The sequence below is a fragment of the Eublepharis macularius genome, chromosome 9 (genome assembly GCF_028583425.1).
Source record: "Eublepharis macularius isolate TG4126 chromosome 9, MPM_Emac_v1.0, whole genome shotgun sequence".
Lineage (NCBI taxonomy): Eukaryota > Metazoa > Chordata > Lepidosauria > Squamata > Eublepharidae > Eublepharis > Eublepharis macularius.
In genome coordinates, this window is record NC_072798.1 from 44171658 (window position 1) to 44186518 (window position 14861).

Below are 14861 nucleotides of genomic sequence, written 5' to 3' on the forward strand. Positions count from 1 at the left end.
TCTATTTATCCTTCACATTTCAGCTACTCTCTCTACTCTAGTAACACAAACTATATCCTTTTGATTCTCCCAAGGCTTCCTCTGTGCCACTAGCCATACTGCTTATATCTCAAACATTTCTCAAGCTACCGCCACCACCTCTTTCTTCAACACATTTTCCCTCACTACAATCATGTATATGAAACTGTTGAGCTCTGATCATTTCCTCTTGACTTAAATCCAGGAAACCCCAATTACAAGCCATCACATTTTAGTGCCTGCAGACACATCCCCAGCAACAAAAGGCTAAAGTCATCTTTTAGTTGCATAAGAAATGATAAAAACACTTTCAATAGTGTTTTAAGCAGCATTCATAAATTACATTCCTGTGACTCATCCTCAGGGAAATTATCACTTACTTAATAAACCTTAAGAGAAGTGGGGAAAGTTCTCTTGATCTGGGCTCTACTCTGTCTGGAAACTTGGACATTGCTTTCCAAAGCAGGAACCTAAAATTTGCAGGATCCAATCTTTCATTGCATCGTGCCTGGCACTTCAGCTGCTCAAGATAGAGGGCTCTGATGTCTCCTTCTTGGACTTTGTCTCTTTCAGCATTCCTAACATTCTCTTGCTCTTCTTCGAGTTCATTATGTAGCTCCTTTTCTATGGAAGAGCAAAACAAACAATTATAAAAGAAACTCTTTAATAGTTCTGCACCATTTCTCAGTACAATGGCAGATACTCAATTTAGGAATGTCACAAATTTACATTATGGTCCCAGCTGCCATACAGCTAGTAAAGGGTCTTTGAAAACTTAGAGCTCCATTTCAGCAAGACATTATTAAAGTCCTCTGGGAAGCTATGTCACATGAAAAGAGGAAGAAAAGAACTGAGAAAAAGATGCAACAAGATGATCTGGTGAAAATTAACAATACAAAGAATGCCTCTTCAACTGGACCCTCAACCGAGCATCTCCCTGGAGTCAAGCTGCCTGGACTTCTTCATTAAAAACCTCCAAAACAGATTCAGCAGTCAAAATAGATCTATGCAAATCAGGCAGAACCTTACCTAGATTCTTTTCCCCTCCCCTTTCCCAGTCATTTAAATATTTAAAATTACTTTGGTAGGAGATGCAGGAGAATTTCACATGTTGGAGAAAGGGGTTGCAACATAAGTGTAAGAGAAAACAGGACTAGGTCTATCCAAGAACAACAAGCCAGTTCAGACAAACTTCATATTGTATCATGTAATGGAGAAGAAGAGAGATGATGCCGTTCTCCTGTGTTCACTGGGCCTGCTTAGATGTCCTGCATGGATGGAACATTTGCATAGGTATAGCCACACTCCTATTGTGTGTGGCCTCTACACATCATGAGGTGGCCCAAATCAAGGAATCTTGCCTCTTGACCAAGACCTACTACTACTTTGGCTCAAACAGGAGATTCCAAATCCTCCTATTCTAGTACTGGGACTAGAAGGGAAGAGAAAAACTCCAGAATCAGAACCCCCCTAGACCTGATTTTAGAAGTAGTTTTGATCTTGGCGGCCATTATTAACACTAACAAAACATATCTTACCAGTATAAGTTACAGCTTTTTCCAAATGTTCATAGTAGACTTTCCAGAAGTGCTTGTTGTCCATTTCATTTGCATGAGAACTAATTTAAAAAATGAAAAAAGCTGATTTTGAAAACTAGTAACTGCCACACTAGTATACTATTTGGTCCACATGCTGGGGTGGATCCTACTCCTAACCTAACACTTTACTGAGCAAAGCTTATTGAAATATATCCCAGTTTTCCTTTCGGCTCAAGTGTGAAGCCTTCCTCCAATCTAAGGAACCTTCCTCCAGTGTAAGTTGCTCTTCCATTGGAGGAAGAGCCACTTAAGTGGAAGGAAGTCTCCTTGGAGGATGGCTGGATCCACTCTGCTAGCTAGTATTTGAAGCTTCCTATATTTGTTACAGTGTCTTCCTGCTGTCATGGGAAGACCTAATGTTACCAAAGCAGAAGAACAAATCCTACACTTATAACTAGGCTCTTTGTATGCATACAGGTAAGGATGTAATAATCAAGGTCACACAGTCAAGCAGCATTTCAACATCATTATTAGATCCAATCAAGAAGTGCATACTTCAGTGGTTTGCTTAATGAGGATGCTGAATGATCACTCTGCCAAAAATCTGCAGAACTCTTGAGTTTTATTCATTCCTTTATAACAGGAAAGAGCCACTACACTGAGACTATGTCTTCCATTGAAGACATTTAGTTTTTGATTATTCTTCAGAATTTTGACCATATGAGGGTCTATTTAAGACTTCTCTCAGAAGAGTGGTGACTTTTTTCAGTCTGTATAAATTTAGGTAATAAGCTGAAGTAGCAGCAGAATCCTTTAAAGCAGGTTTAATAATAAACCCATATTAGTATTTCTCAAAGCAGGAGGTGGACAATCTTAACAGTTTCCACTTTTTTTCACTCTTGACAAAGACTGTATGCTTTTAACAGCTGCCAAGACAAGCAGAAATTCAAAAGGAATCAGTATGGAGCTGCAGTGATGAAAACCCCCCACATTTCTTGAATTTCTTCTGTCATACAACGGTGAGGGGAAAAGATGGAAACCCTACTGGAGCAGAATCATTTGTTTCCTGGCCCCTCTCACTGTAATTGTCCCAGTTAGTGCAATATATAAGACCATGGTCCTTCTCTGGTCATGAAACAATCCATTTCTACACTACAAGAGGAAATGTGTCATCACTCAATAATGTCCCATCTCAAGTACAGCTTAGAAGGACAATGACTCTGAGGTCAAATTCTACTTAATATGAGTAGATCCCATTGATGGAGATGATCTTATGAAATTCAAACAACCCACACAGGTAAGAAGGAAGGTATGACCTGAATCCCCCTTAGCCTCCTTCAGCTAATAAATAGCAGTGACCACAGCAAATGCTTCAGAAAGCAACCAAATACTGGATTCATTATATGAGAAGCCTAGAATTGAATTTTAGCGTAGCCATTTCCTCACTGGGTGGCCTATAATAATCCCAGCTCTGACCCGGTCTATACATATAGCAGAATAAATTAGAAATGTAGTAGAGATCCGATGTGGTAGATTGGACTGTATCAATTCAGACTGGAGATAGCAGGGGGGGGGGAATCTGAGTATACCTCTGCATATAAATTTCCCAGCAAAAAGATTATTAGTACAGCAGAAAGTGAGCTGGTCCAATAACAACAACAACAACATTCGGTTTATATACCGCCCTTCAGGATGACTTAACACCCAGAGCAATTCAGAAAGTATGTTGTTATTACGTCAAAGTATGTCAATACCTTCGTCAGTTTTGATTTTGAATTTGTAAAATTAGATGAACACAGATTTGTTGTAAATGAGTTAAAGAAATGTTACCCAATATCAGCCTAAAGGTGTAAGAAATGGCTGCAAATGTCCAATAAAGAATGCCTGCCTACATGGATGCAACCCCTTTACTTTCAAAGCAAGATAGCACTGTATTCCAGGTAAATGTTTCAGGTTTTGGTTGTTGTGGGTTTTCCGGGCTGTATTGCTGTGGTCTTGGCATTGAAGTTCCTGACGTTTCGCCAGCAGCTGTGGCTGGCATCTTCAGAGGTGTAGCACCAAAAGACAGAGATCTCTCAGTGTCACAGTGTGGAAAAGATGTTGGCAGGTCATTTGTATCTACTCAGGAGTAGATACCTGAGTAGATACAAATGACCTGCCAACGTCTTTTCCACACTGTGACACTGAGAGATCTCTGTCTTTTGGTGCTACACCTCTGAAGATGCCAGCCACAGCTGCTGGCGAAACGTCAGGAACTACAATGCCAAGACCACGGCAATACAGCCCGGAAAACCCACAACAACCAAGATAGCACGGTCAGTATTAAGAGTGGAAATTCACCATTTACTTAGCTAGTACACGGAAATAATTTCCCTGCCTTTCTAAAGACATTTAGCATTCTCAGTTGTACATGCATCCCTGGAAAAATTTACTTACGTTATGAGCTCAATTACTGGATCCCACAAAGGGCTGAAGTTAATATAAAGCATCCCCAGTAAATACCGAAGAGGTACCTAAAATAAGATTCAGAGATTTATTTTTTAAGATCCAAGCATGCCCTGTTGTTTTATGCTTCCAGGTGATCTCCTTTAACTTGAATGAAATGATAGTGAAGAGTTACCAATACACTTTTTTCCACAAACAATTCAGGGTTCTGTATGTTCATCATACCATCATCAATATATCTAATTCTCAATCTGGCCAAATCTGAGGTACTTTAATGAGGAGACTGGAGCCATGAACAGACAAGACTGATCTTGCTAAAACCTGAAAAATGTCCCAGGTTTGCAGAAAATTTGAAATCTTAAAAAAAATAAATTGGGGTGAGAAGACTTTGTGAAGACTCTGCTGTTCCTCGTGGCCAAAGAACACACATATATACACGATGGAAACCCTGGACTAACTTTATTGAATAGCTCATATATGCTTTATAATATTGAGTAGTAAATGCATTAATATATTTGACTGTGATCAATAACATTGAGTAGTAAATGCATTAATATATTTGACTGTGATTATATATTCAAATGGGTTTTGAATAGTGGCTCCTGTGAGTCTCTTCTCTCTTTATATACAGTTTTGAACAGGAGCGGCCTCTTTCTTTTCTTTGTGGTACTATTCAACAGCAGTTACCTCACAGCAGTGCCTGACCCACCGGAGCCCTGTATGAGGTGAGGAAAGCAGCACCTGGCCAATTGGTTAGGCAGACTGTGTCTTCCTTCGTCTCTCCTTCCTGAGAGGGCATGGCCAAGGTGGGTTGGAAAAAGAACTCTTTTCCAGGGTTTTTTACTCCTGCTTATAGAGCTGTTCTGAGGATAAAATGGAGGAGAGGAAAATGATATGACCTTCTTTTGGTCTCCATTGTGGAGAAAGGTGAGGTACAAATGAAGGAAATAAATAATAAATATAACTGAAAATGGGGAGACAGATAAGATGTTGGCAAGCAGGTGAGTAGGCGAGTGGGAAGGAGAGAAAGAAGCAGGGAAAGGCGAGTATATGGAGATTGACAGAAAGAGGGAAGGAGGTAACAGTGTGAAGAAGTATGGAGAAAATGAGGTGCCCCTCACAACTCCTGCAGCTTCCCCCAGTGCACCTGGGTCCAGCCTGGTGACTGGCACCACACAATTGCATGACAGTTTTCCTTGGTACAGGGCTGCCAGGGATAAAGGTAGGGAAGGATTAAAAAAACCTCAGAACTGAGGACAAATAAATGTAGGTTGCTTCAGCATCAGCACATGGTGAGGTGGGGCAGCTGCCAGGGCCTGTGGCTTCTGGTGGGGCACACTATTGCTGACTCCCTACTCACACATCACCTCTGATGCCTGCACTAACACTCTTCCACTGCCTGCTTGTGAGTAGGGCTGTGCACAGGTGGGGATATTCGGTAAACCCAAAGCGGGAAACAGATTCAGAATGCTCCGTAAAGATTCTGAGCATCCGGAACCGAGGGGGGGAAACTCCCCACCACCACCACCCCACCCACCCTGGGGCAACCCCTCTACCCCCACCTCCCTGGGGAGACCCCTCCACCACCCACCCAACCCTGGGGAGACCCCTCCAACCCCCACTGACTTACCTGGCAGCGGGAGGGTCATCAGCTGGGTGGCGACACAAGGCAGCGCGGCCTGGAGCCAGCCGGCTCCTATGTCGCCACTGTGCTGCCGCCCGAGCCTGCGTGGTGGTGGGGAAGGCCGGAGCTGCCTCCTCCGGCTCTTCCTGCCCCTCAAATGGCCGCAGCGTGCTGGTGGCTGGCGGCCATTTGAGGGGCAGGAAGGGCTTTCTCTGCCTCCTCCGGCTCTTCCTGCCCCTCAAATGGCCATGGCGTGCTGGTGGCTGGCGGCCATTTGAGGGGCAGGAAGGGCTTTCTCCACCTCCTCCGGCCCTTCCTGCCCCTCAAATGGTCGCCATCCACCAGCACGCCGCGGCCATTTGAGAGGCAGGAAGAGCCGGAGGAGGCAGCTCCGGCCTTCCCCACCACCCCGCAGGCTCGGGCGGCGGCGCGGCAGCAGCAGAGGAGCTGGCCTGGAGCCACCACAAGGTAGGTGGGGGGGAGGTGGGGGGGTTGATGTTTAAAGGGCCCCGCCGCTGCTTGCAAGCAGTGGCAGGGGCCTTTAAACAAGCCCCAATGCTTTCCGAAGCATTTCCGAATGCTTCGGAAAGCTTTGCTTCGGGAATACTGAAGCTTTCCGAATCGGGTCCGCTTCGGTTATCTTTACCTGAAGCAAAACCCAAATAGCACAGCCCTACTTGTGAGTGCTTTGTCATCACTGCTGCTAGCTGCATATGCTGCCTAGCATTGCAGGTGAAGGGCATGTGATGAACAAAGTATCAGCATTCCTGATGGCCCTGGCAGTGGCACTCCTAGCTGTACCCACCACCATCAGGGAAAGGATGTGCAAGCAATTTCAATTTGAAATTGCCCTCTGTACAACTGAAAAGTTTCTGGTTGCAGATACAATCATTGGTTCAGAAGATTTTGAAGATTAAAATCCAGTTGAAACCAGAGACGTTCTTGTTGGGAATGATGGCAGCCAGTTGGAGAGAAGTTTTGTAACTTTATTTTTATATATGATCATGGCAGCAAGAGTACTGTATGCACAGAAATGGAAAACGCGATTTACCTGGATTTCAGTAAAGCTTTTGATAAAGTTCCCCATGACATTCTAATGGGTAAACTGGAAGACTGCCGACTGGACTATAGGACAGTTCAGTAGATAGGGAACTGGTTAGAGGACTGCACCCAAAAAGGGGTGGTCAATGGCATTTCATCAGATTGGAGGGAGGTGTCCAGTGGGGTGCTGCAGGGCTCAGTTTTGGGCCCAGTTTTAATACTTTTATCAATGATCTGGATGAAGGGGAAAAACGGGCTACTTGTTAAATTTGCTGATGATACCAAATTGGGAGGAGTGGCAAATCCCCGAGAAGATAAGAGTTAAAATTCAACAAGACCTGAATACTCTGGAGAAGTGGGCGGTTGTGAACAGGATGCAATTCAACATAGATAAGTGCACAATATTACATCTGGGCCACAAAAATGTGAAGCACAAATACAGGATGGGGATACACTTCTGGATAGTAGTGTGTGCGAAAGAGATCTTGAGATATGAGTGGACTGTAAACTAAATATGAGCAGTCAGTGTGATGAGGTGGCAAAAAAGGCAAACTCAAGTCTTGGGTTGTATCAAAAGGGCCATTGAATTGAAATTGCAGGAAGTCATAGCCCCTCTCTAGACTACCCTGCTCAGGCCGCACCTGGAGTACTGTGTGCAGTTCTGGAGGCCTTACTTCAAAAAGGATGTAGACAAAATCGAGAGGGTGCAGAAGAGAGCGATGAGGATGATCAGGGATCTGGAGAATGAGCCCTATGAGGAAATGCTGAGGGCCTTGGGAATGTTTAGTTTGGAGAAGAGGAGACTGAGGGGGGACATGATTGCTCTCTTTAAATATTTGAAAGGCTGTCATTTGGAGGACGGCAAGGAGCTGATCCAGTTGGCAGCAGAGGATAGGACTCGAAGCAACGGGCTTAAATTACATGCAGAAAGGTACCAGCTGGATATTAGGAAAAACTTTTTCATGGTCAGAATACTTCAAAGGTGGAATCAGCTGCCTAGGGAGGTGGTGAGCTCCCCTTCACTGGCAGTTTTCAAGAAGAGGCTGGATGAATATTTGTCAGGGATGCTTTAGACTCATCCTGCATGAGGCAGGGGGGTTGGACTGGAAGGTCTGTATGGCTCTTTCCAACTCTGTGTTTCTGTGATTCTGTGAAAACTCCAATATTGCCTACAATGAAGGAATGGTGGATAAAAGTTTTGGAGTTTGTGTTAATGGCAAAACTTAGTTCACTCATCAGAGACAAGACATCTACATTTTTGGCTGAATGGAAACCGTTTCTAGACTTTTTACAAGAAATAGATAACAATGATTTGATATCCGGATTTACGGATTAAGAATCATGAACAATAGAAAAAAGAGGGCTCTTATTTTTAACATAGAATAAGTGAGACTTTGAAAACAACATCTATTTGTTGCGAAGAAAATCGGAGCTCAACTTGTAGTTTAGTTTTTTTCTCTCTCTTTTTCCTGTCTTTCTAAATTGTATTTTCTTTTTATTATTATTAGTTGCTTGTCCTGTTTGTTATTTCATGCTTGTATGTACTGTTTGTGTGTTTTTTTAGAATGTTGTGTTTTTTTATCTTTTACGTTTACTGTTTATTGCTTAAATAAAAATTTATAACAGGAAAAGGATGTGCAAGCAATGTGGGCAGCAGGGATTGCAGATGGTGAGAGAGCATGCGAATGCACAAAGGATGGACATACAGGCAGGTGAGGGTATGTGGGTACGACAGCATGAAGGAGAGCCTAGTATTGGGCATGGAGCGGCCCTCAGCACTCTCTGCCCAGGGCCCCTGAAAACCTGGAACTGGCCCTGGGTTGGCTAGTGAGAGAGAAAGAGATAAGGAGGCACAAAAGGGAGATGCCATGCAGACTTTCAGGTAAGGAAATGGGCAAGTGGAAATAGTGGGGAAGAGAAAAATGAGATGCCCACCACAAGTCATTACAGATTTTTATATCTAATAGTAAAATGGCTGGTCCTTCTACCAGTTACGGAAAGAGAAAAATCAAGTCACCCATAGATAAGGGTTTCTACATACTCCTGGGCCTCTCCAAGTGTACAGAAAACTAAGAGTTTGTAAATTAACCAAGGTGGGGGTGGGGGAATCCTAATAAAGAATGACTATTCTCCAGAAGCATAGAGTGTCAGGAGCACTTGACACTAAGTGAAAGAGAGGGGGGAAAGGAAGAGAGTGACCAGTCTGCTCAGGTTCTGTAAGTGTATAGAATCCTGGTGTGGGTGGATGTGGGAGAGATTTCTGAATCATTTCCCGTCTCCAATTCCTCCTGACCTCTCGTCAACTTCTGCCCATTTGTTGACAGTCTGTTTTTTGGCTAAGAGCCCCCATTTTTGTTTACCTTGTATAAGATGCAAAGTCACTAACACAACAAAATGATACTTCCTCCTACCATAAAAACAACTATATTAAGCATCAAATGAAGCACTCCAGTATTGTCACAAATGGAAAAGATTGTCAAATCAGATTAACATAAAAATATAAGCTTCATCATTTCATGTAAAGTAATATCAATTCAACATGAATCATTGGAGTCAACAGTATACCATATAATACACTTTTCAATATAACCCCATTTCAGATTGTAGGAAATTGTCAGTCTCAAAAGATGCAATACAATTAGCCATGACCATGTGTGTGATGCAGGCTGCCAAGAGCCACCATGGGTCCCTGGACAAAATTTTCATCTCCCGCCCTCCCCCTCTCCAACTCTGATCCAAAACAAATATCATATCAAAACAAATCGCTTGGCTTTCTGTTACTTGTCTTTAAATGGCAGCAGTGTCCTCGTGGCAGCAGCAAGAATGCTGTCACATCTAGTTTGGCCATCAGAAACAGAGCACCTGCTGTACATGCAGAAGGTACCAAGTCCAATCCCAGCATCTTCAGTTAACACGATCAGGCAGCAAGTGATGTGAAGGACCTCTGCATGAAATTCTGGATTGTCACATCAGCCAGAGAAGACAACACCGACCCTCATAGATCAATATTTCCTATGTGCACTCCCTACAGCCAAGCTCCTTAATCTCAGACACCGTGGCTAGTTTGATCCTTGCTACAAGTTGCCATAATGCCCACATGTTGTTAAACTCCATTATTTCAAAATAAATAGGAAATTAATCTGGCGTGAGACATTTTTTTAGTAAAAGCTCCAACGTGTTTTTCAACAATGAATTTTTACCTCGTGCAATGGTCCCTCAGGGGTCAAGGACTGAACCGTGTCATGCCTCAGCTTTCTTAAGTGGAGCAGTTTCTCACGATAATCATTGACACTTGCTGGCACAAGTTCAGCTTGAAGCAGTATGGCGAACACAGACTGTAGCTCTCCCAAGCCAGCTTCCTTTGCGGACTAGAGAAATAATTGCAGTTAAAAGATGTCTTGAAACAAGTCAATGTACATTCACAACTTACACTGAGAGGAGAAGCTGCTAGAAGCATAGGATTCAATGCAACAAATATGTATGAGGGAAATAGAAGGAAGGAAAGAAATCTGACAAGTGGTGTATAAGTGAAAGCAAGTAAGTGTTTTCGACTGGGAGAGGGAAAATACCACCTTTAATTTAAACATAACCCATTCATAGAAATGTATTACCAATTAAGGAAGGGGAATAGTATAAAAGTATCAAACTATATATTCCCCCCTAAATTTTATGCAAAATCACTAACACCAATATCTAAACTAAAGTTATTTTGGAATGAACTCCATACCAAAAAGAGATATGCTTTAGCCATTTCTATAAGGTACCACTTGAATCATATATTTCACATTCATGCATGTGCACAACAGCAACACACAAAAGTTTTGTACATTAAATCACAAAATTACCTCAGTCCATGTGGGAAGCAAGGCATCGAAATGATTTAAAATCCTTATTGTTAATAGTCGTACCTATGTTATAAAAAATACAAGGTATCATGAATAGATTATGAACAGATAAAGGGCATTAATTTTTCTCTTGTCACCTATCAAACATCAACAATTTTTAATACAGAGACGGACCATTGTCTTATTTAAGGAATTCTAACTCAACAATAAATGGTTGTTGTGGATTTTCCGGGCTGTATCACTGTGGTCTTGGCATTGTAGTTCCTGACGTTTCGCCAGCAGCTGTGACTGGCATCTTCAGAGGTGTAGCACCGAAAGACAGAGATCTCTCAGTGTCAAACTGTGGAGAAGATGTTAGCAGGTAATTTATATCTACTCAGGAAGGTGGGTTTGGGTTGCGTCATCCTGTAAGAATTTCCCAGGGTGTGGAATGCTAATGGAATGCCAATGCTTCAATGTATCCTGAGGAGGTTCTTTTGAATATGGATTGGTGCTTGATATGCTAATCTTATCTGAAGGCCATTGTAAGATGTAGAGTATTTTGTTAGCCTGGTGTTTTTCAGGACTGAATTTCATAAGAATAAGCACAACTTCAACAGGAAAGAAGAGACTTTAAGAATGAATAGAGCATGGTTTCCAGTCCTGAAAAACACCAGGCTAACAAAATACTCTACATCTTACAATAGCCCTGCAGATAAGATTAGCATATCAAGCACCAATCCATATGCAAAAGAACCTCCTCAGGATACAGTGAAGCATTAGTATTCCATTAGCATTCCACACCTGAAGATGCCAGTCACAGCTGCTGACGAAATGTCAGGAACTACAATGCCAAGACCACGGCGATACAGCCCGGAAAATCCACAACAACCATCGTTCTCTGGCCATGAAAGCCTTCGACGATATATCAACAATAAATATTTGCAAAACAAGAAATACAGTACATTCCCTGAGAAGACACTAATAAAACGATTACCTTGGAATCATTGTTTGAAATGTTACTATGCAGTCTAGAAAACAGTTCCATCAGATGCTCTTGGGCCAAATGCTCCTGGTAGCCGCACAATCCTAATCTTGTATAATAGAGATCAGCTAACAGCAAGGCACACGGTTCTGAAGGAAAGGTGCTGGGTGGGGAAAAAGGAGAAATCAAATATAGGAAAGAGAAAATGCATGGGGAAAAAACATACCCACCAATAACATACAAGACCTTTATTTCAGACACTGATTGAATCATTGGGATCTGATGAGGCTGAGCACTCCCCAACCAGCCTACAACTAAGCCGCTCTCACAATTGGCAAAACCAAACTTAAACATGTGCAACGGCCTTCTGCCTTCGAAATGAGCATGTACTGATTTATTTGCCTCCATTTATATTCCCAGCCTGTTTCACAGAAAAACCGGCAGATTGTAATTTTAAAATAATACGATAAAAATAACTAGCAATATTATACAATAAAACCTATTTTTTTCTATAAAAGTTACAACAACAAATAATTCCCTGCATAACATGAAGTTCATGAGCAGGCATAGCAAGCAATATGCCCGATTTCAAGTTCTGATTTGCTGCAGTCAGATCTTCAGGATGTTTAATAGTTACAAAAGCTCCATATAAAGTGCCTCAGCTTGTCCCAAGCAACACACTTGAGAATTGCAATCAGTAAACCAAACACTTCAAGAATACAGAGTGACTCCCATAATCATGGTAGTTGAAAAACTATGTCTGACTCAGTATTGTTACTAAAATCACTACCATGAAGCAATTTAGACTGTAAACTCTGGTCACCTGCCCTTGACTAATATTACTCTGTAATACCACACACAATTATTGTACTGCATAAATAACAAAGCAGAATTTCACCAGAAGGCTTTGCTGACAGCTTATAGTTCTTCGTGTAGTGCTGAGATTTGCTTCAAATGATGCAAACTTTTACCGTGGAGATGTGGTTGCAAATGCTCCAAGCAACAACTGCTTACTCCTGGGACAAGGCTAGTTTCCTTCTACCAATAAACTCAACCCCACATACTCAACTGACCTAAACCTATAATGAAATAACACAGAACAAGTCATCTTCGGTTAAAGATTCCTGATATGAAGAAGTAAAATCCATCTTTCTACTACATACCACACCAAATTCTTTACATGTTCCACTGGCAACAAATGCAAAATTTCCAAAGATTCTGCTAAACTGAGCAGCGTGCTCACAGCTTGGCAGACCACAAACAATCTTTCTGGGGGACAAGAGAACAGAAACAAATTGTATATTAATTCACATTTGGTAAATTCCTTCTCGAGAAGTACTTTGAAAGTCTCATGTTAAATGGGTGACACAAAATACAAAATGATTCATTGACACCCTGCAGAACACAAAACACTACAATTTGAAAGGAAAGCTGCAAATGTACATGATGGGATATTAAACATTCAAACAATTTTAAATGTAGAGAAAACACTTTCTTATTTTTTGCTGGGACATGAACCACTTGAACAGTTCTTTCATGCTGCTGAGCATGCTGTTTTTGTCATAGCCAGGTGCTAACTTTTACACTTGAAGGTACATCATGCACTTTTGTGCACATCAACTACTGAATTCTGAAACTCCAGCATAATTAACATGTTATACAATTTTATCCACTATGTAATGACTAAAAACAGGCACTGACCTTTGTTCAGTTGTCCCTTGTCTACAGTAGCAAAGAGATACTCAGTAAAACTTGTAACTGCTGTTAGGATGTTCTCTTTGATGACTGGTCTGTTAAATATAGAAACAGAACTTAACCTGTTGCTGCAGTTTTAAAAAAGTAGGGTGAAATCTGGGGAAAAGTCAAGTGTGCTGAAGTCTTACATTAATTGGACTCCCCCCTCCCCAGATTTTGTCTTGAGTAACCAGTGCTGGGTTGCTTCAACAAGGTGACAAAGTCAAGCAACTAAGGCAGTACTGTTTTCAATGAAGCAGTGCATAATCCAAGACACGTGCTCCACAATAATTTGTAACACCACAGAGGACGATGGGATGCAACTATCAGATTATTCTGCATAAACAAAGTTACACCCTTCAAAATCCACTGAACTTAACGGGTTAAGAATGGTGTGACTCTGCTTAAGACTGCACTGTTAGTAGATCAAAATGTCTTTATTACTGCCTCCCATGACTACTTCCTTCTGCCCTTCAAATCACAAGAAAAATTATTCTTAGAAGCAGGGAGAAGGAAGAATTATTTTCCAGCTTACTTGATTATAGCTACAGTGGCCAACCCCAGTATTCTCACAAGGCCTGTCAACTAATGATAGTAAACCTGGATGTCAAGATTCTAGACCCAGCTCTGTCCCTGACCTGTTCTAGCTCTTCTAGCTCTAGAGTAATAGTAATACTTCCTTTGGTATTTACAGATGCGGTATACAATCTTTATTAAGACACGTTAACAGTAAAGCATGGCATATTGTTTACCTTATATGTGGAAGTACAACAAGAGCAGCCCAAGGTTGTGAAAGGTCAGCTAAGTATCTGTTTTCTGGTAACTGAATACAAGACAGAATGTAATCCAACACTGTCTTATGATCCTTTTCTTCTGTTTTCGTACTTCTCAGCTGTCTTCTACTAGATCTGAAACAACTGAATTTGTGATGTAATAAAATTATTTGTAACTTTTCCCTTGAACCTTGCAAAGTGGTGATGTTTCAATCATTTAAATGATGCTTTTGACTAATATTTGCTTTATATTTCTACCCCCTCCCAAAAAGACCCCCCGCAAAAAGGTAATTCTCCTTTTCAAATATGAAGAAGTCAAATACAAGACCAATATGACCGCTCCAGACTCCTACAATTTTTCCATTACTTTAAAACAAATGATGCACTTTTTGGTTTTCAAACACAGAGACAAATTTGCAGTGTTCTCTATGGATATGTGGTCCACCTTTCTAAAAGAGCTGGTATCAGACTCAGCCTTCAAATCTTTAAAAGTCTTTCCTCTGTCACAGAAGCTGGTAAGATTACTGTGAACTAAAAAAAAAATCTCTATGGATTGTAATCTTGACCTTAGCAAAGTTAAACAGAATTTAGCTCATTCATTTGGAGGTAGCTAAAGCCTGATTCTTAAAGTGAGATGGATGAACCAGTGTATTAGCCAAGTTTGCAGACAACATCAAATTATTCAAGATGGTGAAAACCAAGGCAGATTTAGAAAAGCTACAGGAAGATCTCTCTAAATTGTGCAAGGGGGCAACTATGTGGCATATAAAGCTCAATGTGGATAAGCATAGGGTGATTAGGGTTACCAGGCTGAGCCTGGCAACTAGACAGAGCTCTGGGGGTGGGAAATTGGGGGGGGGGGGGCAAGCAAGAGGGCTG

At 41.6% G+C, this 14861-nt stretch overlaps 1 protein-coding gene across 1 annotated transcript in view; it reads right to left on the minus strand.

The window, feature by feature from the left end:
• Positions 1-14861, minus strand: part of UTP20 (UTP20 small subunit processome component) — an 82969-nt gene that overhangs the window by 47266 nt on the left and 20842 nt on the right. The window contains exons 13-21 of the mRNA XM_054989036.1: positions 13962-14117; positions 13177-13265; positions 12639-12744; positions 11488-11638; positions 10512-10574; positions 9867-10034; positions 3993-4069; positions 1557-1636; positions 399-642 (exon numbers count right to left, since the gene is read on the minus strand). Of these exons, the coding sequence (XP_054845011.1) occupies positions 399-642; positions 1557-1636; positions 3993-4069; positions 9867-10034; positions 10512-10574; positions 11488-11638; positions 12639-12744; positions 13177-13265; positions 13962-14117 (1134 nt within the window). The remainder of the gene's footprint in view (positions 1-398; positions 643-1556; positions 1637-3992; positions 4070-9866; positions 10035-10511; positions 10575-11487; positions 11639-12638; positions 12745-13176; positions 13266-13961; positions 14118-14861) is intronic.